Source organism: Hippocampus comes, unplaced genomic scaffold (genome assembly GCF_001891065.2).
Source record: "Hippocampus comes isolate QL1 unplaced genomic scaffold, H_comes_QL1_v1.1 scaffold359, whole genome shotgun sequence".
NCBI classification, from domain to species: Eukaryota; Metazoa; Chordata; class Actinopteri; order Syngnathiformes; family Syngnathidae; genus Hippocampus; species Hippocampus comes.
Genome location: NW_017806274.1, coordinates 497,692 through 521,566, shown reverse-complemented (window position 1 = coordinate 521,566; position 23,875 = coordinate 497,692). Strand labels below are relative to the sequence as shown.

At 43.6% G+C, this 23,875-nt stretch overlaps 3 protein-coding genes across 4 annotated transcripts in view; all 3 read left to right on the top strand.

The window, feature by feature from the left end:
- LOC109507879 (N-chimaerin-like) overlaps positions 1–6,912 on the top strand; it is an 8,421-nt gene extending 1,509 nt beyond the window's left edge. Inside the window, exons 2-7 of the mRNA XM_019857616.1 lie at positions 249–333; positions 3,553–3,726; positions 4,255–4,332; positions 5,440–5,577; positions 5,788–5,893; positions 6,616–6,912. Of these exons, the coding sequence (XP_019713175.1) occupies positions 249–333; positions 3,553–3,726; positions 4,255–4,332; positions 5,440–5,577; positions 5,788–5,893; positions 6,616–6,787 (753 nt within the window). The 3' untranslated portion in view covers positions 6,788–6,912. The remainder of the gene's footprint in view (positions 1–248; positions 334–3,552; positions 3,727–4,254; positions 4,333–5,439; positions 5,578–5,787; positions 5,894–6,615) is intronic.
- Positions 6,913–10,905: 3,993 nt separating this feature from the next.
- On the top strand, positions 10,906–16,901 carry LOC109507878 (acetylcholine receptor subunit alpha). 2 transcript variants are annotated; one of them, XM_019857615.1, is made up of 9 exons: positions 10,906–11,589; positions 13,099–13,217; positions 13,337–13,381; positions 13,547–13,656; positions 14,031–14,226; positions 14,605–14,842; positions 15,496–15,719; positions 16,238–16,474; positions 16,564–16,901. In XM_019857615.1, exons 1-9 carry the CDS (start codon positions 11,547–11,549, stop codon positions 16,690–16,692), a joined length of 1,341 nt encoding a protein of 446 aa, XP_019713174.1. In that variant the 5' UTR covers positions 10,906–11,546; the 3' UTR covers positions 16,693–16,901. The 2 variants fall into 2 exon arrangements, with proteins under 2 accessions (XP_019713174.1, XP_019713173.1); XM_019857614.1 differs by having other exon boundaries at positions 10,908–11,589; positions 13,075–13,217.
- A 1,393-nt stretch (positions 16,902–18,294) lies between these two features.
- Positions 18,295–23,875, top strand: part of gpr155a (G protein-coupled receptor 155a) — a 7,119-nt gene continuing 1,538 nt past the window's right edge. Inside the window, exons 1-10 of the mRNA XM_019857612.1 lie at positions 18,295–19,202; positions 19,961–20,460; positions 20,533–20,932; positions 21,026–21,188; positions 22,021–22,176; positions 22,623–22,706; positions 22,808–22,928; positions 23,008–23,092; positions 23,175–23,265; positions 23,343–23,541. Of these exons, the coding sequence (XP_019713171.1) occupies positions 20,028–20,460; positions 20,533–20,932; positions 21,026–21,188; positions 22,021–22,176; positions 22,623–22,706; positions 22,808–22,928; positions 23,008–23,092; positions 23,175–23,265; positions 23,343–23,541 (1,732 nt within the window). The 5' untranslated portion in view covers positions 18,295–19,202; positions 19,961–20,027. The remainder of the gene's footprint in view (positions 19,203–19,960; positions 20,461–20,532; positions 20,933–21,025; positions 21,189–22,020; positions 22,177–22,622; positions 22,707–22,807; positions 22,929–23,007; positions 23,093–23,174; positions 23,266–23,342; positions 23,542–23,875) is intronic.

The following is a 23,875-nucleotide window of genomic DNA, read 5'->3' as shown; positions in this document are numbered from 1 at the left end:
GGGGGGCGCAATGGAACTGATTTTTCCAGGTTATTAAAAATAATGCAGTCTAACGATGAGACAAAAAAAAAAAAAAAACAATCATAAAACTAAAAAAGTGTTTCGGTGTCGTCCACAAAATGAGTCCGGGGCTCCTCCTGACAAAGACGAGAATGATGCATAACTCTGGAGAGCAGATTTTTTTTTTTTTTTAAATGGCCCGCTGTTTCGTAATGACGATGATCTGTCATTGTCCTCTTGTGCCGCAGGTGCATACCTTCCGTGGGCCTCACTGGTGCGAGCACTGCGCAAGCTTCATGTGGGGGCTGATGTCTCAGGGGGTCAAGTGTGCAGGTACCAATCGCTTCCGATGGCTCGCGTGTTTCCTTCGCTGATTACAAAGTGAGCATTGCTGTATATGGGTTACTTGGTTTTTAGTACATCTGGAACGGGATTATTTTCCTTTTAATCTACAATCCCAACAGTGAAAACATTGGATTAGGGGGTTGGATAATCGAGTGGAACGAGGCCTTGGTGATGGTGATGTAACTTCAATTGCTCCATGTTTGTGAGCATCAGAATATTCGGAAACATGGGACATTCCAGCCAGAATTATCTGTACCCTTTTGTTGATCTATTTCCATCATTTTATTTAGTTTGGAGTTTTGTTTTTCAAATTCAGTTAGCTTAAAGTACCTTTTAGAGCAAAGTTAGCTTGTTTTTATGGGTTTTTATTTTTCGAAAAGGTTTCATTTTAATTCTATTTATTAGTATTAGCTTTATGTGGGTTATACTTTCTTTTTTTTTTTTGTGTTTGGTGTTTTTGTCGAATGCAAGCTAAAAAAAAGTTCCTATTGTGTCATAAAATCAAGGAACCTACATTCACCAAACAACCGTCTGAACGTCCTTCTACCAAACTGATATGAAATGAATTGATGAAGCCAAAAGCAAAATACAGTTTTGCTCTGTTTCTACTTCATTTTAATTTGATTTATAAGCGGAAGAGCATAGATTCAGTTCATTTTAGTTTTTTTTTTTTTTGTTTGTTTGTTTTTTTTAACTGTTATCATTTCATTAGCCATAATATTTTATCAATTTTAGTTTTGTCGTTTTAGTTCACCATAATAACTTTGGTCATAATTAACCCAACAAATCCAACCCAAGTTTTTGAGGGAAATTGCGTCAAATTGACCCTAGCAGTGGTTGGCCCCTTTTTGACCCATTTGTTTTGAGAGTATGCAAGGCATACACAGTCTGATTATTTATTCCGTGCTCAACAATTCAATTAAAATTCATCAACCATTTTTTTTTTTCCAGCCCGAAAAGTTCTGTTGCCACTTTGTATTCCTGACGAGGTTTCTGTTTAGCTGTAGCTGTGAAAATTCACATCCTTCTCCGATTGCCTGTTTGATGTTTTATTGATGAGACAAAGTGTGTCACACATACACTCGGTGTCAGCCGGAGCGTCGACGTGAATTGTTAATGCTTCCGTTTTGAAAGCTGACAGCATCCAAATTAAAGACGCGTATGTTTGCAGTCTAGGCTTCGGAGACTCCCGTGCTGCCATTCCTTCACTCTCCAGCACCAGCGTCAGAATCTGGGGCACCAAAGTCTCTCATGGTGCTCAGATTTGCATACCAAAAAAAAAAAAAAAAACGTGCTCCGCCGCCCCCCTTTCCCCCTTTTGTATGAGCTCAACTGTTTTGGCCGAGCTCCAGGGAGCCAGCCTTTGCTTGGCCCCACTGACTCTCCAACCCCCCCCCCCCCCCCAGCATCATCTCATCATGCCCGTGAAGGAAAACAAAGCTGGCATGTCTCTTTAATGAGGTGCCGAGCTCAGAGCGAGGGGAAGCAGCTCCGTTTCCACACATCTTAAAACGCAGCCACTTCGAACCCATCAAGCTTGGTCGCGCGGCTCATCCCTTTCATTTTATTAAACCTGAATTATTTATCAAATGCGCAACCACAAAAAAAAACAAGCAAGGGCGGGTCAGTTGGTGGAAGAAGTCACCATTAAACATCACCATAACAGACGCAGCCGTGGCCTCCTCGCCATGGCAACCGGACCAAACCGCTGACTGTGCAGTAAAATTGCATCCCCATCTCTGCTGGTGTTCCTTGGATCGTCCACCGCACCCTCCCTCACCCCACCTGGGACCCTCGGAGGCTTTCCATGCGCACACATGGACCCAGGCCTCCTCTATTATACTCCCTGTCAGATACCCTTAAGAGAATCATCTCTTAAGGTAATTACATTTCTGCACCGATGCATATAAACGCTGCATCCTTTTCTCCCGGGAGCCCGCTTAATCTAAATAACGTCTCCAGGTTCGACGTGGAGAAGGAGTAGGCTTTTAAGGTGAACGGAAGGAAAATTTGAAAATTTGGGGTGTGGGTGGATTAAAAAAAAAAAAAAACATGCAGATGAAAACCTCACTGAAATTAGAGAGGACTCAAAAGATCAAAGAGCTGGAGGAGCTGCTCCATTTTAGTCTGCGAAAGTAGGTCTGGAGTAGCCCGCAGCGGCTGAATTGCCGCTTCCGCTGCCATTGTTGCTGCATGAGCTTGGATTTGAGAAGAGGGGGAAGAAAAAAAAAGCAGAGCTCAACAGCGGCGGCCCGCCTCCACTTCTCGTCCTTTTTAGCGTTCTTCTGATTCGCTGCGTGCATCTGCCTCTTTTACAAAGGCAGAGGTGGGGGTCCTCTCATGTTGCCTGTTCTCCACTGGTCCCTTGTTCACCCAACACGGTGGACCTTGCCCCGAAACAGTGGTTCTCTCTTTACTCACACCTGCAAATTCACCGGTCCGTACGGGTTTATCTATAAAACACCCAATGACACCACCCCCCACACTCTTTGTTCTGGCGGTTTTTCACCTCTTCACTCCCAAAGTTTTCTTTTCAATTTTCAAGGCAAGGCAAGGCAGAAAAAAAAAAATTCACCTGGGTTTAAAAGCATTGACACTTGCTTGTGGGTAGTTTATTCCATTTACGTACAGCGTAACAGCTAAATGCCGATGCATCATGTTTGCTTTGAACCCTGGACTCCACGAATGTACCCGACTGCCGATCTCAGAACCCGACTGGATTTATAGATTAAACGGCCGGTCGCAACATTTTTAATCCCATCGCCGCACCCGTTTTGAGCCCGCGATGAAACCTTTTACCCAGCGTGCGCTTTGTTTCACTCGGCTGTCTGCAACCAGGTCGGCTTTGCAAAGTTGCCAAGTCGTTACGATCCATCCGGCCATCAAGGACCACCGACTGCAGACTGTTTTCGTGTATAATAATGGTTGTGGGGGGGGGGGCTGAAATTGCATGACAAGGAGGAGGGGCTTCATGACATTCCGGGTCTACATATTGATTGAGAAGACTAAGACCTTTGTTGTGTTTTTCTCTGCCCCCCTAAACACAATCAAGCCCTCAATTATTTCACGGTGGAATTTGAATCAATACAAAAGCTCAATTAGGTTGATGAACTGAAAGCATCCCATCAACCGAGATCTATTATTTAGCCCGACAAAGGACAACATTTGAGAGGCTTCTCAAACCCCGCCCCCGTCCTCTTGTTGCAGACTGCGGCGTGAACGTCCATAAACAGTGTTCACCTCTGGTGCCCGACAACTGCAAGCCCAGCCTGAGACACGTCCGCAAAGTGTACAGCTGCGACCTCACCACCTTGGTGAACGCACACAACACGGCGCGACCCATGGTGGTGGACATGTGCATACGAGAGATTGAGTCAAGAGGTGAGTGCGCCGGAAACCGATTCGAGTCATCACTCGGGTTGTTTCTGTCGCAGTTTGAAACGATATACGCGAAGAATTGAAGCGATGTATCGATTCTCTTCTTTGCCGGCCCCCTTTTAAATTCACCCGCTGCGGATGAGAGTCAGCTCAGTATCTCACGAGAAATTCGCCGCAGCGCATCCGACCGCCCAGGTTGATTGTATTTCATTCAAATGATGTAGGAGGAGCTCATTGCTTCCTCATTGTCTGCCCCTGACTGACATCTGGAGCTCGCTTTGATTTATATCTTTATTAGGTTGCTTAGCCATGCAGAAAACAATTCGCATCTGCCCATTATTTTAGTCTGACATGCACATTATTTATACCTGCACGCGCGTGTGTGCGTGCGTGCGTGCGTGCGTGCGTGTGTGTGTGTGTATTTTTTTGATTGATTGATTGATAGATAGATAAATAGCTCTTCTATTAGAACATCTCAAATGACCAAAGGCAGAGGTTCATTTTCCCTGAAGTGTCTTCCTTGTCCTTCAGGACTGAAGTCCGAAGGTCTCTACAGGGTCTCGGGATTCAGCGACTCCGTAGAAGAAGTCAAGACGGCGTTCGACAAAGGTTTGCAGTTGCTGTCGTTTTGTCCACTCACACCACCGACCGATTTTGATTGGCACGGCCGCGCACATCGTCAAACGATGACGGACCGTCACTTGGGATGAATGAGAAAGGTGACAAGTTTGAAAGGACGCGTGTCGTTCGCATGCAGTGTTGACACGAAAGCCACTGACAGGGGGCTGGGGGGGCAACTCTAAACTACACTTTTAATTCTCTTTGGAATATTCTGATAACTCATATTTGTTTCGTTTTACTTTTTATTCATTTTAGTATTAGTTTTAGTTTTTTTGTTCCAAGTATTTGTCGAGTGCAAGATAAAAAAAAAACAACAAAAAAAAAAATCTAAATAAATGTTGAATCATGAAGTAAACAACAATTCCCAAATGGCTATTCAACTTTCCTTCTTCCGTCCAGCGAAATCAACGCCTCAAGCTACTTTTTCAGTACACAGTAATTAGAATTAGTTTGAGCTAGTTTTATAACCGCACCGTGTCATTTTGCTTCGCTGCCTGTTTGTATTTTTTGTTGTTTTTTATTTATTTTTTGGGTGTATTTTGTTTGTTTTCATTAACTATAACAACCTTGCACCCTGCATATTGAAGTGTCGTTTAATATCACATTCCAAATCGTCACAAGGTAGTGTTGGCACATTGTGTTCGTTTCACCAGCAACGAGGGCCATTCAAAACATCATTCTTGTGTACAGCCACGTGAAAAAAAATATAATCATTTTAAAAATGGGGGTTGCTCCAACACGCTCTTGAGATGTGTCGGGCTTAGTCGGGCAAGTGCCGTGTGAATTTTAACTGGAGCAGTGGACTTTCCCAGATCGGCATGTGGGAGATCACCCGTGACAGAGTGTCATTCCAGCTCACAGCGCTGCGATGTTCAGCCTGCCAGCACAACTAGGCCACGGCCCGCTCGCCAAAAGCGCCCGCAACCCAGGGAGAGCGAGCGGACATCAAAGCTCACTCGACACTTTCCAAAACACACCACCGGCGTCGACGCCGGCGCTGTGTAGAAGTGCCGACTGCCAACCCGCTTCTCATTTGCCTTTCCTCCGTCGTTTCGTTCCATTCGCTCGTTGTCCCATCACTCATCCCCCCGGCAGCTGGCGAGAAGACGGACATCTCGGTGAAAGCGTACGAAGACATCAACATCATCACGGGCGCTCTGAAACTCTACCTGCGGGATTTGCCCGTCCCCGTCATCTCATACAAGGCCTACCCCAGGTTCATTGAGGCCGCAAGTGAGTCTCGCGCCGCCACCGCACTTCCAAACGTGTGGACAGAAATCCATCCGGTCAATATTCTGCGTTGACTACAATATGCATTAGCGCTCTCCCCGTTGAGAAGCTAATGGATTTCATCGCCGGGGCAGGAAAGAGCTTCATTGATTTCCTTGATTGCTGTCCCGCGTGTTTTCGCCAACTTTAACCACGATGTCGTTCTTCCGTCAGAGCTGTCGGACCAGGACAAGAAGCTTGAAGCTTTCCGAGAGGCGCTGGCTCTGCTGCCCGCGTCACACAACGAAACGCTCAAGTATCTCATGGCGCATTTGAAAAGGTGAGCAAGTGGAGCAATCAAGAAAAAATGCGATTACAAATTGATTCAATACATATTGATTGATTGATTGATTGATATTTGCTATCCGACCGGTCGTTCTCAACCTTTATTGTGCCAAGGATGATCTTGTCTCAATGTACACATTAAGACATAAAGATCATGACATTAAGGCCCCTCCCCAAAAATAATTGGCAAAAAGTCGAACTGATTTTTTTTCTGTTGTAAAGTTAAATAAATGGGAGGGATCTTCGATGATATCACTTTTTTCCAACCGATACAAATTTATGCATTCCATCTTGAGTACTCACCAATACCAAATGCCGTGACCTTGACTATTCATGATAAATACAATTTCAATGGACACAAAGTGCTGGCAAGCAAGACTTTTTCAGTATCAGATTTTGAAGTATCTTAAGTATCAGTTGCCGGTATCGCCATCCTTCACGACTTCCGAATACCTTGAAATAAGGCCGGTATCGGCCCAATGACGACACCCGGTATCGGTCCTCGCGCATCCCGATCAAATACGAAAGGATACAGTTTTAGAAAAAAAGTCAACCTTCTGCCTGTAATTCCTAGCTTTATTGTTGTGAATGTTAAAAGACCAAACAGTCATTTTATTCATTAGGTATCTTTAACTAAATGACTTGTGAATGAGAAATGTTATTCTGCCTAATATATAAAGAACCTCGTGATTACGAAAGCCCACTTTGATGTTTCAGGGTGACCCAAAACGAGAAATCCAACCGAATGAACGCCGAGAACCTGGCCATTGTTTTCGGGCCCACCCTCATGCGCAGCCCGGATCTTGACGCCATGACCGCCCTCAATGACATCCGTTACCAGAGGCAGGTGGTGGAGGTGCTCATTAAAAATGTCGACGCCCTCTTCTGAACGCACGCGAGGACAAATTGTTGCGGGCAGGTCCTCAAACCTGCTTTTTGTTGAGGAGAAGAAGAAGAAAAAAAAAGGTTTGAATGAATGAATTCTTTTTTTTTTTTTTTTTTTAAATGGGAGGGATCTTCGATGATATCACTTTTTTCAAACCGATACAAATTTATGCATTCCGTCTTTAGTACTCACCAATACCAAATGCCGTGACCTTTACTATTCTTGATAAATACAATTTCAATGAACACAAAGTGCTGGCAAGCAAGACTTTTTCAATATCAGATTTTGAAGTATCTTAAGTATCAGTTGCCGGTATCGCCATCCTTCACGACTTCCGAATACCTTGAAATAAGGCCGGTATCGGCCCAATGACGACACCCGGTATCGGTCCTCGCGCATCCCGATCAAATACGAAAGGATACAGTTTTAGAAAAAAAGTCAACCTTCTGCCTGTAATTCCTAGCTTTATTGTTGTGAATGTTAAAAGACCAAACAGTTATTTTATTCATGAGATATCTTTAACTAAATGACTTGTGAATGAGAAATGTTATTCTGCCTAATATATAAAGAACCTCGTGATTACGAAAGCCCACTTTGATGTTTCAGGGTGACCCAAAACGAGAAATCCAACCGAATGAACGCCGAGAACCTGGCCATTGTTTTCGGGCCCACCCTCATGCGCAGCCCGGATCTTGACGCCATGACCGCCCTCAATGACATCCGTTACCAGAGGCAGGTGGTGGAGGTGCTCATTAAAAATGTCGACGCCCTCTTCTGAACGCACGCGAGGACAAATTGTTGCGGGCAGGTCCTCAAACCTGCTTTTTGTTGAGGAGAAGAAGAAAAAAAAAAGATTTGAATGAATGAATTCTTTTTTTTTTTGAAAATTGCCCTTTGTATGGACTCTTCCTACCATGCAGATGATGAACCTTCCAATCTGTACTCTATGCCTCCCCATTTCTGTCGGGGGATTTATGCGTCAAGCTGACATACCAGCATGCATCGGTGCTTTTGTAGTCATATCTCAGCATGTGGAAAAATTGTTTCGCTGTGACTTTTTTTTTTTTTTTTTGTCTGTGCTGTGATAGATTTAGTCCACGTTCCCGCCTGCCTATCATAAAGTCATCTCTTCAAGCATTGTATAGATTCGACTAAAAATAAGCTACTGATTTTTTTTTTGGGGGGGGGGGTTGGTACTTTTTACAACGTCTTATTTTTTTATGACCTCTTTGTTGAATGAGCCTTTCAGACTTTTCCTGTCTATGTGTACACACTGGTGCATTTGCCCGACTTTTGTTGTACTGCAAACAGCGTCAATTTGTCAATTAATTTTGTACCGTCTTTCATTTGTACACAACTTGTGCATGATCAGTTTAGTTTATTAAACTGGTAAAACACGACCTCGTGAGTGGAGTCAATTCACTTGAGTTAAAACGATTCGGTGGGAAAGCAAGTTGGGTCACGGCAGTGCTGAAACCTATTCTAGCTGATTTTACTTAATTTTTTATCAGTTTTATTATAAATATATATTTTTTAATTTTGGTTTAATTATCATTATATTTCTGATGCATTTGAATAAGAGTCACTGACAGATTTTTGTTTTTCCCAATCAGGTCCATATGTCCCTTGAATAGCGGGGGTCCACTGTCGAGTTTTAAGTTGTAATATCCCCATTCAGCACTAGATGGCGGACATTGCTCTGTTGCACTTGCGACAGGATTTTCCTGCTTTTCATTGTACATCGATCAAGCATATATTGATTTTCCTTCATGTCATCATCGGTTTCTCATACGTTCATGATTAAGCACGTCTTAACACTGAAAAGAGCTCATTTCTTCACATTTTAATCAATCATATTGCATTTGTGGTTCGTGTGTGTTGCGGCTGGCTACAGGCTAACCTTGAGAAAGGCGCTGTTTGTCCTTAGTTATGCATAATTATCAGCAATGACAGGTTGTCCCTAAAAGCATCGCACCATGTGACTGTGCCTAAGCTCCTCCATCACTCACAGTAATTCGGTGTGAAACTCAAACCAGCCAGCAGCATTGAACGCACGCATGCAAATTTACACAGCCAAGTGACGCCACATAATGAGCGTGCCGTGTGTGTGTGTGTGTGTGTGTGTGTGTGTGTGTGTGGTCTAATATAATTCAAGAACCACTTTGCGTACCAATGCACTTATTTTTGTAATTCTTTGTCCTATTCGTTGCTCCTTTTATTGTTGTCTTGCCTTCATGACCGTCGCATGTTTTGTTTTGTTTCGATTCCCCCCCATCCCTTCATCCCACAAAGCAACCGAGACCCAATCAGCATTTGACATCCAATCAGTCAGCTGTCGGGCCCCGGCGTCACCTTTGCTTAACATGAACCAAACCCTCACTTGTCTCCTGGTGATTGTGCGGTGGAAAAATTGGATTTTCATCCAAGCGTTAAGCATCACCCCCCCAATGTATCCCAGCGTCATCCACACGTCGCAATCAAGCTTCTCATCACCGCGTTGGATGCTGCGATAAGCTTGCGGTTGGCCGCTGCTTTGTCTCCACGGATGGGCCCCCGTTGTCATTAATGAGAGTTCATTTCAAGAGCTGTGATCCATGAGATAAGTGACCTTTGTTGGCCGCGTTTGCTGTGCTGAATAGATTTACAAATGCAGTTTATTCTGTTTCTATGTCGCTCGCGTTTGCATAGTGGATCCACATCCTACTCTTATCGCTCACTCAGCCGTACGCATTGAGTTGTTGTTTGTTGCCTTCTTTTATTGTACTCGCCCTATACGCAGTATACACGTTATTTTCATTCAAATTTAAAGACTCATCGTAGTTGTTCACACAGAAAATACTCATGTTTATTTAAGGTTAAGAAGACGTGTTTTTTTGGGGGTTTTTTTAGCTGCGCTAATACGACATGTCGCCGATGATACCAAGTAAAACATACTGTGATAATGTTAGCTGTCTTTGACAGAAGATAAAGTATATATGCTTATGTGTACTGTATTGTTGTAAGCTATGTGTGCGTGTGTTTAAATATGTTTTTGTGTTCATTGCAACAACGGTGCTCGATTCATTAACCCATCGATGATGTTTTAGCATTAAGCTAGCAGGCCAACAATGCTTTCAAAACATGAATGGGAATTGAGCAAGGATTCACATTTTTTACTCAATAATAAGTGCTTCAATTCAGTGGTGACTTATCACTGTCACATGACGGCTCTGAAATTATGGTGTAAATTTGGAGAGAGCTGGGGAGCGTTGGGGTAAATCTCTCTTAATTCAGATGTTGCCAAAACGGTGATTTGACCCTAAGTGAGATGAATGAGGCCTGTGCTTGAGCGAGCAGTTGATTGAACGCACGGCCGGGTATGAGGATATTGGGTTGACTGACCCGTCACGGGGGGGCACCGACTTGGCGAGCAAGCCCAGGAGATGTGACTCCAACAAGAGAAAATACGAAAAACATTTTTGAATACGCTGCTTAGTACATAGAAGAAATGCCCATTCATTTACAGCAGCGGTCCCCAACCCCCCGGTGCCGGGCCGCACAGAAAGACTAAATAACTTACATTACTTCAGTTTTATTCGTTTCGGAATCTGAAAAATGTTTTAATTTGAAAAATTACCGGATTATCTGCAGTATGTCTACAGTTTGCCACTTGTGACGCAGGTGAAGGCGGCGCTTCTCAGTCACGTGACAGGTTACCGCTAAAAATGAAACCCAGGAGCTAGCAAAATGAGTAAAAAAAACAAACGTCTTTGGGAAGTTCCTCTGGGAAGGGGAACAGGCCCAGCCATGAGACAGAAGAGGCGCCTACGACTTCCAAGAAAAAAAGGCTTCTTTTAAAAATACAGTATCAGGAGTCCTACGTAAGATACGGATTTATCTCAACGTGAGATTCCCACGCATCAAGCCCACTCTGCAAAATATGCGGCGATGGTGAGTCGTATTTTTCATGCACTTTTTATTTGCGGCGTATCTTATTTTGAAGGCACGTTTAAACGTTACCATAGCGACCAGAGACCGTTGGGCCAGATCGGATGTTCCTCGTGTCACGATTTGTGTGTGTGTGTTTTTTTTGAATAAAGACAGCTAGCCAGCTAGCCATCCATACTTTTTTTTTGTCCAGTTGGATTTCAGCCTCTATGTGTTGTTGCTATGCAAATCTAATCTGCCCAGAGCCTTCAGAATCAATGTATTGTTGTCTGTGTTAGCAATCTGATTTCAAATTCATCCTCACAGCCTCTCTAGCAGCAACGATGGGTTTAAATAGATTATATTTTTGTCTTTTTTTTGTATCAAATGCATGGCCCCTCCATTGATAAATTACAAATTCAAATCAGAATATCCACAATATAACTTTCACGTTTCTCCTCGTTTCTCTTTCCGTTGTGTGAATCTCGCAAGAGGTTTTCATCGCGGGTCATTTAATGTCTCCTACAAGTTGTGCGCCGTCAGTCAAGTTCACCGCGGTGTATTTTCGTGACGGATTACTGTGGCATGTTGAGCTCGTAAAGCGCGACACAGATCGTGTCCCTCTCGAGTAACGAGCGTTGTCACCCATTCAACTCAACCGTCAGCTGCGGGACACAATAACAACACGGCTCGCCGCCAAGAGCCAGCGAGCCGAAAGTGTCGCGTGCGCCCCGAGTCGTTTGCCAGTCGTGAAAGATTGTTGCAGGCACGTCCAACTTTGGCAATTCTCTAGCGGTCGATAGGCAACGTGTTGAAGTCGGAGAGGACTTTTGGAAGACTGGATTGATTGACAAAAATGAGCGTGGCCTCTCTCGTTTTTCATCTAACCATCCTGACAGGTAAGAACTGGTGGATCACTGAATGGAATGCGCCTTTTTGTTGTTGGTTTCAAATTGTTAATACATATTCAAGAGGCTGGCAGGAGACTGCAACCTGACCCCAAATCAAAACAAATGAGTGTTGTTGATTTTTGAGTGACAAGGGCACGTGCATCGTTTCCTCGTTTGGCTTTTCCGTCTTTTTCCCCCCATCTGTCAGCACGTCTCGGTAGCGCCACGATAACCGTTTTTTGCAGGCGATTCCATCATAGTTTTTTTTTTCAATTGTGAAGCATCCAACCATTCAAATGTGTCTTTGTCAAATGACCTTGGCCTCAAGGTGAACTCAGAAATAGAAATAGGCCCTTCTGAAATTGAAATGAGGTCCACGTTGACGTATTCTTTCTTTTATGAAAAATGAAAAGTTGAAGTGATAAAGCCAAGGATTTGTTTCCATTGTTGTGGTCATCCGACATGATTTATGAACGCCTGAAAGACTGCAAGTCAAAGTGTTGAGGAAGTGAACAACTCAAATTCAAGTGGATAACCGCTCGCTTAAATTAAGTCGTGGCTCTTTGCCTTTATTTTCGCAAAAGACCGAAACATGTATGTATCATGAACGTGATATTGTTTGCGCTTCATTTATTGCTCGTGTTTGTTTAAAAAAAAAAAAAATTCAAGGGAAGAGGACCTTGAAAAAGAGAATCCATGTGAAATCACAATCACAGGGGTGTGGGGGGCTGATTTTTTTTATTAATTGTCCAGCCGTAGCCCTTATGTCACAGGTGTCAAACTCAAGGCCCGGGGGCCAGATGTGGCCCGCCACATCATTTTATGTGGCCCGTGAAAGCAAATCAAACATGGCAACTTCCATGATGCGTGCTAAAATATGTACCAAAATTGACAATGCTGATATGTAATAAATAAGAGAGACATTTTTCTTGTTGCCAAACCCCTCATGATAGTAACTTGAACAACAGTTGAGTAAACCATTATTCTTGACTTCTTTATACGATTTCAGTCATAATGTCCCTCCAAGGGAAACGGTAACTAAAATGTGGCCCGCGACGAAAATGGGTTTGACACCCCTGCCTTATGTCTACATATTATTCTGCTTAATTTTGCTCTTGTTATGAAGCCAATTTTCACTGTTCTAGATCTTCCAGCGGTTCCAATCATTTCAACCTCAAAATAGTCACTTCGTTCAGTGGACGTTCGTTTCAGAAAATGTGCTTCACGTTGACATTTTCATCATTGCGTGTGCTTCAACACATATTTGTTTTACCCTGGTGCACACAAAGGCTGCGCACATTCAGAACGAGCGTCTTTCCGACGCTTGTCACGTCTATTTGTGTCACGTTCGTCGGGAGAACCTAATCGCTCTCCCAACACAATTACACGCCACCGCCCCACACGGGAGTCATCATGCGGTTAAATATGACTGTTGGTAATCCCTTTGTAAACAAGCTTGTGAGAGTCTCCCGTGTGCTTTCTTTCGTCTGGGAGCTGCCACCTGGGCGTCCGATGAAGAAACCCGCCTTGTCAAAACCCTCTTCACCGGTTACAACAAGGTGGTCCGCCCCGTCAGTCACTTCAAGGACCCGGTGGTGGTCACCGTGGGCCTGCAGCTCATCCAGCTTATCAGTGTGGTAAGATTTCAAGACACACACACACACACACACACACACACACACACACACACACACAAAGTCTGTGCAAAGATTTGATGTTTAATCAGCCGTCTGAACACGGTCATTTGCATCCGCAGGATGAAGTCAACCAGATCGTTAACAGCAACGTGCGACTCAAACAGGTTTGAGAACTTCATTTCTTCGTGCGCGTTCGAGATGGCGAAAATACATCTCGAAGCATTGCCATGAATTTTAATTCCATCATTGCACCATCTATATATCGATAAATAGAGAGAAAGAGAGAGTGCTGCTTGCTCAACTTTCCATTGTCTGCTTTTCATTTCCAGCAATGGAAAGATGTCAACTTGCAGTGGAACCCAGAGGATTATGGCGGCATCACAAAGATCAGAATTCCCTCCACTGACATTTGGCGGCCCGATCTGGTGCTCTACAACAAGTATGTCTGAGGGGCTTTGATTTCGTTCATGTCCGCTATTCGTGATCTATGCAGTGAGCTGAGTGATCTCCTGGAAACAAGCGAAACAGCTGTCAGTCGCGTTTTCACTCTTTCCAATATGCTTGTGGAAGCTCGGCTAAGGTTTCATCGGGCTAAATATAGCCTCTGTAGTAGAGCGTTCACACACACAAGCACATTCTCCATATGTTACGTCTGACACGTAGCACCGTTTTCACGACTCCCGACAACCTGCCGGGCTGCCAAAACAACGAGCTGAGCTCGGCCTCGGGCGCTGGTGTCGCCTCGCGTTATCTTGAAAAAAAAAAAAAAAAAAACGATGTTGACACCAACTGGGGTTTTTGTTGTGCCCGCAGCGCCGACGGTGACTTTGCCATCGTGCATGAGACCAAAGTGCTGCTCGAGCACACGGGACTGATCACGTGGAACCCTCCTGCCATCTTCAAGAGCTACTGTGAGATCATTGTGCTGCACTTCCCCTTCGACCTGCAGAATTGCAGCATGAAACTGGGCACCTGGACCTACGACGGGAACTTGGTCGTCGTCAATCCTGTAATGACACACATTCCAAATGATGACTTTGTTTCCAAAGCACTCTTAAAAACGCGGGGTGAAGTAACCCAAATTGGGTGAAATAACTAACCCAGCATAGGGTCCAAAAGGGACTGAGCCAATGTTGGGTTATTCATACCCAGCACAATCGTTTCAGGATTTGACTTAGCACGTTGGATAAAGATTTTGATCCAAGTGGTAGTTATTATTTTTTGGACACATGTGCCGATGTGTTAACGCTACCAAAAAACTGTAAAATATCAGTCTAATTGTGGTTAAAAATAACACAAATTGTATCACCAACATTTTTGAAGACGAAGCAGTTTTCCGTTCCGTTTTTTGGGGGGGGTGGGTGATGATGTTCCATTGTCTCCGCAGGATAGCGATCGTCCCGACTTGAGTAACTTCATGGAAAGCGGCGAGTGGGTGATGAAAGACTTCCGCAGCTGGAAACACTGGGTGTACTACTCATGCTGCCCCGAAACCCCCTACCTGGACATCACCTACCACTTCCTCATGCTGCGGCTCCCCCTCTACTTCATCGTCAACGTCATCATCCCGTGCATGCTCTTCTCTTTCCTGACCGGACTTGTCTTCTATCTGCCGACAGACTCCGGTAAGCCACTTTGTGCGTTCTACCGTTAATGCTTTTCCCGGAAAAGCTCTTTAGATTTTGAATAGGAATCCAACACAAGCAATTTGGATTTGATTAATTGTCTGACCCAATTGCTCTAAATTCGACACCGCAAGGTTTTAAAGCAAAAGTCATAAAAAATGTGCGCAACATTTCCAAGACACGCTTTGATGCCTCGTTGGTAAAATCAGCATCCTCAACTCCCGAGTGCGACTGCGTGTGCCAGCCTGAGGTTTCTCTGACTACTCCACAAACAGCCTCTGCTGCTCCTGCGTACATCTGGCCCTGCTCCCACTGTGTACGTCTGCTCCATTACCCGGCGTCCCTCTGTGCTGCCATGTCTGAAAGCAAGCCTTCGCTTTAATGTATAATACATCACTTGCGCCCCGTTTGGAACGTCGCCGCTGCCAAAATCCACAACCGCCATGGCGAAACCGCATTTTACCAGTCACAAATATGTTTCAATCTAGTTTATTTCTCGGGGTCAGAATTGATCCAAGGAGCAGCCACATTTTTAGCATGTTCAATTTAAAGTTTAAAGTAGGCTTAAAACATTGCGGTCATGAACAAAGCCTCATATTCAAATATTTCCAATGGCTTATTATAAACTTGAGTTGCTCTGTCGTGTCATCAAGGTGAGAAGATGACCCTGAGCATTTCCGTCCTGCTCTCGCTGACCGTCTTCCTGCTGGTCATCGTGGAGCTGATCCCGTCCACGTCCAGCGCGGTCCCGCTCATTGGGAAGTACATGCTCTTCACCATGGTCTTCGTCATCGCCTCCATCATCATCACCGTCATCATCATCAACACTCACCACCGCTCCCCGAGCACACACACCATGCCAGAATGGGTGCGAAAGGTCAGCCGGATGACGAGATGATGACGCACACTTTGAGTGTTTCTAGCTACAGATTGGTACATCCTGTCCTTTTGCGTTACTGCCATCTAGTGGACAGACAAGATAAGACGGATAGCTGGATCAATAGCAACTTTGATGGAATTTTAAATTGGGCAATTCAACAAAATATTTTAAGTTTTGCTGTTGTGAAAATTGGCTTCCCTGCATTCCACAACAAAGAAATCAGAGTCGCTATAACTAACGATGCGTTGTATTATACTCCAACATAAAGATCTCAGTAAAGAAAACGGAGCAAATTGTTTTGGAGCAAACAACTTACTTGCATTGTTGTCATGAATGTCAGTCATTTCTATTTTAAAGTTGTTCTAATTGTTCTAGCCCCTAAAAAATACAAGTTGCTTTTTTTTTTTATAATATGGTTAGTAAAGTAATTGTTAAATAATTGTTGATAATTAAGCAGAGCTCGTAAAAATCATGATTCTTGAGAAAAATGTATCTGTTTTCTTGGGGGGGAGCAGCTTTTCATCGAAACCATCCCGAACATTATGTTCTTCTCAACGATGAAGCGCCCCGGAAAGGAAAAGCCAGTGAAGAACATCTATGGGGCAGACTTTGACATCTCCGACATCTCAGGCAACCAGGCCTCTGCCGTGCCCTACCAATCACCCCTCACCAAAAACCCAGACGTCCGCAGTGCCATCGAAGGAATCAAGTACATCGCGGAGACGATGAAATCGGACGAAGAATCCAACAATGTAATGCAAGCAGTGGTTTTAGTGACATCATTCATCGCTGCGGACTGTATTGTGTGGATGACAAGTGTCCTATTGTTGACTTTGTCCAGGCTGCTGAGGAGTGGAAGTTTGTGGCCATGGTGTTGGATCACATCCTGCTCTGCGTTTTCATGGCTGTGTGTCTCATCGGCACGTTAGGCGTGTTTGCCGGACGGCTCATTGAGCTCAGCATGCTCTAGATCAGCGGGATTCAAACTTTTTACAAACAAGTGCTGTACCTCCAAAAATATATATACTTAGTTTTCTAAGTACCACCATCATGACCAACATTAAAATACAATAGAGTGGTAAGTGTTCATCAAAAACGGGGCAGGTTTTACAACTCAAAAGAAAACGCACTTAAATATTGATTCAATGAAAATGTATTGTACATTAAATAAAAAGTATATTCATATCTAAATAAATGCTTAAAAACAGCAAGTTATTAAAGATTACATTCAAATGCGTTAAGATGAAATGATGAATACAATTTAAGTCACATATGTCAAAGTGCCGGCCCGCGGGCCAAATCCGGCCCGCGAGAATGTTTTCAGTGGCCCCTGGGATGATATTGATTTATTATTAGAACCGGCCCGCGGACCGCAGCAAGCCGAGAGCCCGCAGATCTTTTACACGCATCAATACTACATTTCCCACAATGCAACGGTGACGCGCCAAGCAGTCGGCCGCTTTATTTAAATATTTATTAGTCTAGCAGTCGTTCCCATAACAGTGACATTAGCTTTCAGATACCCATCAAAAATGGCAAAACGGAAGGTGGACACTGAGAACCGGGGGTTTCAAACAAGGTGGGAGTCGAAGTACATGTTCATGGACGTAGCTTGAAAACCTGTGTGTCTTCTGTGCGGAGAAAGTGTGGCGCGATTGAAATAGTGTAATCTGAGACGACATCATGAAACGAAACACGCGAACAAAAACAACATGGACATGGAGGGGGAAGGGGGATTTCATTAAAAACGGTATACCGGTACTTAAAGTTTGTGACGAAGTTTACCCCGAAAAAAAGCAACTCTTTTTAAACGTGAGGATTAGCAGAAACACAATTGCAGTGTTTCTGCAAAGATACGGCAGTGCGTGCTGCGCAGTTTGACGGTTTCCTCCCCGACACAGTGGTCCCGCTGCGCATCCAGGCTGCTCAAACGTTGTCGAAAGTTTGGCAGCACATACGTGTGTGAACAACTATTTTCTTTGATGAAGCTGAACAAAACATCACACAGAAGTCGATTTACTGCTGAACACCCTCACTCAATTTTGAGGATTTGCTCAGCTCAGAGCATTTTTGCACTTTATTTTATTGTATTTCAATCCAATTATGTTTTAAAAATATTTTATTCGAGTAAATGATCGAAAATTACTGCACTATTATTTGTTTTTCTTTTAAGTAAATTTAGCCTACTTTTGCTGAAAGAGAAAATATGGACTAGTGATAGTGCCTTGAATAATACCGGCTTCTTTCATTCATGTTATGGGTATTTTTATACAAAGGAAATTTTTTTGTGCCTGTTGAAAATTAAAGTTTACTGACATAACAAAGGAAAATTTTTTGTGCCTGTTGAAAATTAAAGTTTACTGACATAGCCATAAAAAATGTTGCTTTATTTATCTGACCATATTGGAATGTATTTGTTAGGTTTTCAGTCAATTAAATTTGGTTCAATAAACAATATGTGGTCATTTTTAAAATTTTCAATGAACGAACATTCGATCAGTCCGGCCCTCGGCTTGCAGCAACATTTTTTATCTGGCCCTCCGTCCATTTGACTTTGACACCCCTGATTTAAGTGGACATGGGCAGTGATTCTCCTGAATACCACTAGAGGGAGTTCACGTATCACACTTGACAATAACAGCTCGAAGATGCTGAAAGTCTCATTGTTGCTCAATGTGAAGCGAACCTCGTGACATTTTTGTGACACTTTCTCGCATTTGGTGCTTCAAAATGACTTTATTTATGTTTTACAATATCATTGTGGACATCTTTATCATATGATATGATTGAGTAGTTTGCCCCTTTTTGGTGCTTGTATGAAAGTGATGTGATAGAATACAAGTTAACATACCTCCTTAAAAATCCAATGGGGATTATATCGTAACGTTTTTTGCATGTTTTACGATGTGCTGTGGATATTATGAGTTATGTTGAAGTGTGTCAAATGCCATTGTACTTTGTGAATTATGGTTACAAGGAACCTATGAACAACAACCCCTGCGTAACTTTTCATATGTTAAATAAAAACAGAAAGGTGGGACTCAAATTAGCAAAATATGTCCTCAAATAGCTCTGTCTTGTCTTGTATTTGAGTGGCGTTTGTAAGTGTACCTCATGTTGTGGCCGAAGACTGTTTACGCATTGATGGTGGCAGGCCAAGCTAAGCCCCGCCTCTTCCTTCCTCGTTTCGCTTGTGATTGGTCGACTCGATGTCGGCGCCTCTGGCATTACGAAAGTCAACTGGGGGGTGGAGTCAAGTAAGAAAGCTGCAGTCCAAAAAAATGCCTCATCTCGTTTGCGTAGTTGTGTAAGCTTGGTGCGATTGATCGGCGTTTCTCATCATTCGGCGTATTGCTGACGACCGATCGGTGTCGTTTGTTCCTCCAGCTAGCGTTAGCTAGCGGGCTAACAAACATGACTACTCGCACCGGGACTCTTGCTGCCACATGAGGGCACAGCGTAGCAGTCAGTGAAGCAACGGTGAGTTTTATTTTTCCTTGCTGACCTTTTAAAACAGCGTGATGAATGCAAGATTATTTTTCAAAGGGCTTTATTTATGGAAACAATTTGCATGGTACGTCAAATAACATACCGGGGCTGTAACAGAACTAATGAAGTAAAAAGGATTTGTAAAGTACATTGAGCAATACAAATTAATTAGTATTTTCATTGAATTAATGAATGTTATGACACCACAAATAAATGACGCTTAGATAACTAACATCAAATGTTAGTGAGATCACCTACGACCTTCAGATTGTCTGTACATTTCTTGTTCTTTCTGTTTTCAACTCAGGCGATTTAAATAGCGAGATAAATTCTCGCAAGAAGTGGGGAGTGTGTGGTACTTAACTCCAACTTGACGCATCTGTTGTTATTTTAATAGCAACATTTGTAGGAAAAACAATATGACGTTTAACAGAGATGAAAACTGCAAACAAAAGTGGATGGTCCAAAGTTTTGTCAGGGCTTCGACAGAAGGTAGAAAAATTCTAAAAAATCTAACTTCTTCGACTTTGTTATGAATGTAAAATTTGTAAGGTAAACGTGTGTGTGTGTGTGTGTGTGTGTGTGTGTGTGTGTGTGTGTGTGTGTAAATGTTATTAATTTTATTTTTTTTCAACCAAGAATTCCAATAAAATTTCGTCTTGGAGTAATTCTTTTTTTTTTTGTCTTGACAAATCTTCCAAACATGTTTGTTGTTAAACGTCTTGTCTTCTCCACGTGTTATCTGACAGCAATGACGTCAATACGACCTTAACCCATACGTGACTGCTGACATTGGTGGGAGATAACATCAGCATTATGGACCTGAACACCACCGCCGCCAGTATCTTTCCACATGGAGACGGAGACCCAATGGATCCCTCTGCTCCATCATCCAGAGTATCCATCGACAAGCTCCTCCCGGCTCTGCTGAAGTGCTTTGGCATCATCCTGTGCGGCTACGTAGCCGGCAGGGCCCACATCATCACATCCAGCCAGGCCAAAGGTTTAGGCAATTTTGTGAGCAAGTTTGCTCTGCCAGCGCTCCTCTTTAAGAACATGGTGCTACTGGACTTTGGGAACGTCATCTGGCCCTTCATCTGGAGCGTCCTCGTCGCCAAAGCATCCGTGTTTGCCATCGTTTGTTTCCTGACACTGCTTGTTTCCAATCCCGAGAGCCGCTACAGCAAAGCCGGGCTCTACTCGATATTTGCCACCCAAAGCAATGACTTTGCTCTGGGTTATCCAATTGGTATGTATGATGCTTTGCTTTTGAGTCAACAATGGCTCGGTTTCTAATGTTTGCCTCCATGTGTGTCCGCAGTGAAAGCTCTATACGAGAGCACGTATCCAGAATACCTCCAGTACATCTACTTGGTGGCCCCCGTGTCGCTAATGCTGCTCAATCCCATCGGCTTTGCCTTTTGTGAGGTCCAGAAATGGAAGGATCAGAGAGAGCACCAGCAGGGGAAAGTTTTTATCGTGGGGCAAGTGGTGCTTCACGTCTTGCAGAACCCGATTGTTTTCATGGTCGTCATTGGCATCGTGGCCCATTTTATCCTGCGCCAGAAGATTCCTTCCTTCATGGAGGACTTTGTGGATGGTTTGGCCAACTCCTTCGGGGGAACGGCTTTGTTCTACTTGGGTCTGTCCATGGTGGGCCAGCTGAAGAAATTAACCAGGTCCACGGTTGTGACGCTGATATTACTCTTGACTGCGAAATTGTAAGAAAAACAAAACAGTGAGATTTGTGGCTTTCAATTTTTGTGTCAGACTTTTCTTTGACCTCACTAACGGAGCACCGCTGCAATCCCTAGGTTGCTCATGCCTCTGATTTGTAAAGACATGGTGGATCTTCTCGACAGCACCGGCCCATCCAACCACTCGAGTCTCTCCAACTACGCCTTTCTTTACGGAGTTTTTCCCACGGCGCCCAGCGTCGCTATCTACGCTACATATTACAACGCGCAGCTGGAAGTGGTGAGTCTTGTAACTTTGGCAAGAGGTGAAATGAAGCCACATTTTTAAGGTTTTGACAAAAAGCTCCAACTCGCGCCTGTTCTGAAGAGGAGCAGATCCCGTGTTATGATTGTGTACAATGGTTCAACTGCCCAAAATTCAGTACATTTTTTTAAAATTATTTCTTTATTTTTTCAGTGCTTCATCAGGCTGACTGATTTTGAAAGATAATCTAATTAGGATTAAAAAAAAAAAAATCAGATTGCAACAATAATGCCAACAAATCTATAGCTCCATCACTTTGTATAAAATATGAAGTAAAAATGCAAAATGTAAACGTATGCTAAAAAAGCCTTTTTATATATATATATATATATATATATATATATATATATATATAAAATTTTAAATTCAATATTTCAGTCTTTGCCATGAGAAAATTGCGTTCTCCTACATTGGGATGTCAATTTCAATTTGAATTTGATGAATTGTTCAGCCCTAGTTTCTACGCTCCTCCAAGTCTCGGTGAAATGATTGACAGATCCGTGTCCGATTGAAATCAGCCGTTCAGTTTCTCGGTCCATTCAGGTCCTTGTTCGGGTTGGGCATCGAGTCTTCTCGAGAATCATTTGGAATCGGGACTAACATTCGAATTCAACTTGAATTTGAAAACTTCGGTTCCCTGTTTTAGTGCCGGGCGCAACCCGAAGAAGAACGTGCCGAGACCCACGAATAAGAAGTTCGCAAAGGCGCTGGTGTTCAGTCCGCGCGTGTTTGTTTCTCAAAGCGGTCAGGTTTATCATGTTTGACTGTTTTGTGTTGTCACGGTTAATCGTGTGTCGCTTCCCTCCAGATTATTTCCGGAATGGTCATCTGCACTTTGCTCTCGGCTCCAATCATGTTTACCTCCGCCTGGCTGCTCACCCTGCGCCGGATGGATCCTCGGCTTCTGATGAGCACGTTGCAAGATGTCAGCTTTGATATAAGCCTCGTCTGTTTCGTGGCACTGGTGAGTCGCGACAAGGCGCAGTGATGTCAGCATAATTTCTCTTTCACAACCCCCTCCCCGCACCCTCAATGAGACTTTGTGTTAAGATAAATTCTGATGCGACAGTGCATTGTCTGGGACTTGTTTCGGCGGATTCAAAGCACAACAGCGATTCATTTGCAGTTTTCTGACAAAAAAAAATGCATTTCCTCATTTGGTGTCGCCTTTAGCCCAGTTCTATGAAACTTCATTTCGAGTGAGTGTCTTGGCATGGCAAGGCTGTGGGTTCAGTTGAGTTGCACAAGAGTTGATCAAAGAGGTTTGAAGGCAATTTGTGAACTCCGCGTAAGGAAACTGGTACGACAAGGCAAATCTAGGAAGCAGCATTTCGTATCGATGTAACAACTAAACTTGGCATAAACTCACTGCAATTTGTAAAGATGTGTACCCCCCCTCCCCCCTCACAGCTGTGGACCATCGCAGTCATGTTTTGTAGTAAGAAGTTCAAGAGGCTGCCTCACATGTTCACCACCAACCTTTTTTTGGCACAGGTGAGTGCAGCTTACGCAAAAGCAGTTCAAGGTTCGAATCTATTTCTGGACGTTTGCCTATTAGGGTATCGTTCATGATCTGGCATGATTTGTCGTTTTAGTTCCTCACTTGTTCCGGGATGATCCTGTGGAAATTTGTGGTGAGGGGAGACAACTTTATCGTCCAGATCCTGTCTTTTACGCTGCTGTGCACGTCACTCTACTGCACTTACATTTGGCCGGGTACGTTGTGGAATACACATGGCGACGACATCGTAAATTAGGTGCTAATTCATCTGAACGCTTGCGTTTCTCGTTTTAGGCTTCATTGCACTCTCGCTTGTGCTGCTGAGGAGGTTTGACCATCTGACGGTTTCGTCTGGCATGATTGTCATTGCGGGCTGGGGGTGAGTCACGCATGTGTGGTCAATAATCTCCTTAAAAAAAAAACAAACTGTAATAGTGTCTGTGTTTTTTCTTGATGAACAGGATCCCTGCGGTCACAACTGCAGTGTTGCTGATCTGTGGGGAAAAACTGCCGGACACCTTAGATTCGTCGCTCTTTTACAGCAAGCCGCAGGTATGTGGTGAAAATCTATTTGTGTGTTTTGTACTATATTGCTTATTTTCTTATTATGCGTGTGTGCACTTTGACAGATCATCTGCAGCACAATCGTGCTGACCCTCAGTGTGCTGCTCTCAGGGAGTTCACTGGTCATTCTAAGTCGAGGAAGCTGGGCGCAAAAAGATCGAAGTCAGGGGGGAAATGCGTCCGTAGAAGACCTTGCGACCGAAACGGAACAAGATAACAACTCTTTGTTTGAACCAGAAGACAATTCAGCAGATCCCAGCACAGGTGCTGTGTAGAAGTTTCGCATACTACGTATGGCTGTAGCTATTCACCAATGGATGTAAAATTCATACAACTGTGCTTATTTAGCTCTTTAGATTGTGATTATTATTATACGCTGATACCTTGAGGTACAAGTGACTCAACTTATGAGCTCGCCTTATCAAATAGTGAATAATTGATTAAAAAAACAGGGATTGGCAACTTTTGTGTTTAAAACAACCACGTAGTCCGCTAACTTAAGTGGTAGCGTCAGTTAGCATACATGCTGAGACACTTTAATCAACAGATTTCCTACATGTGGTGCGGCAACATGAATACCGTCATATATATATATATA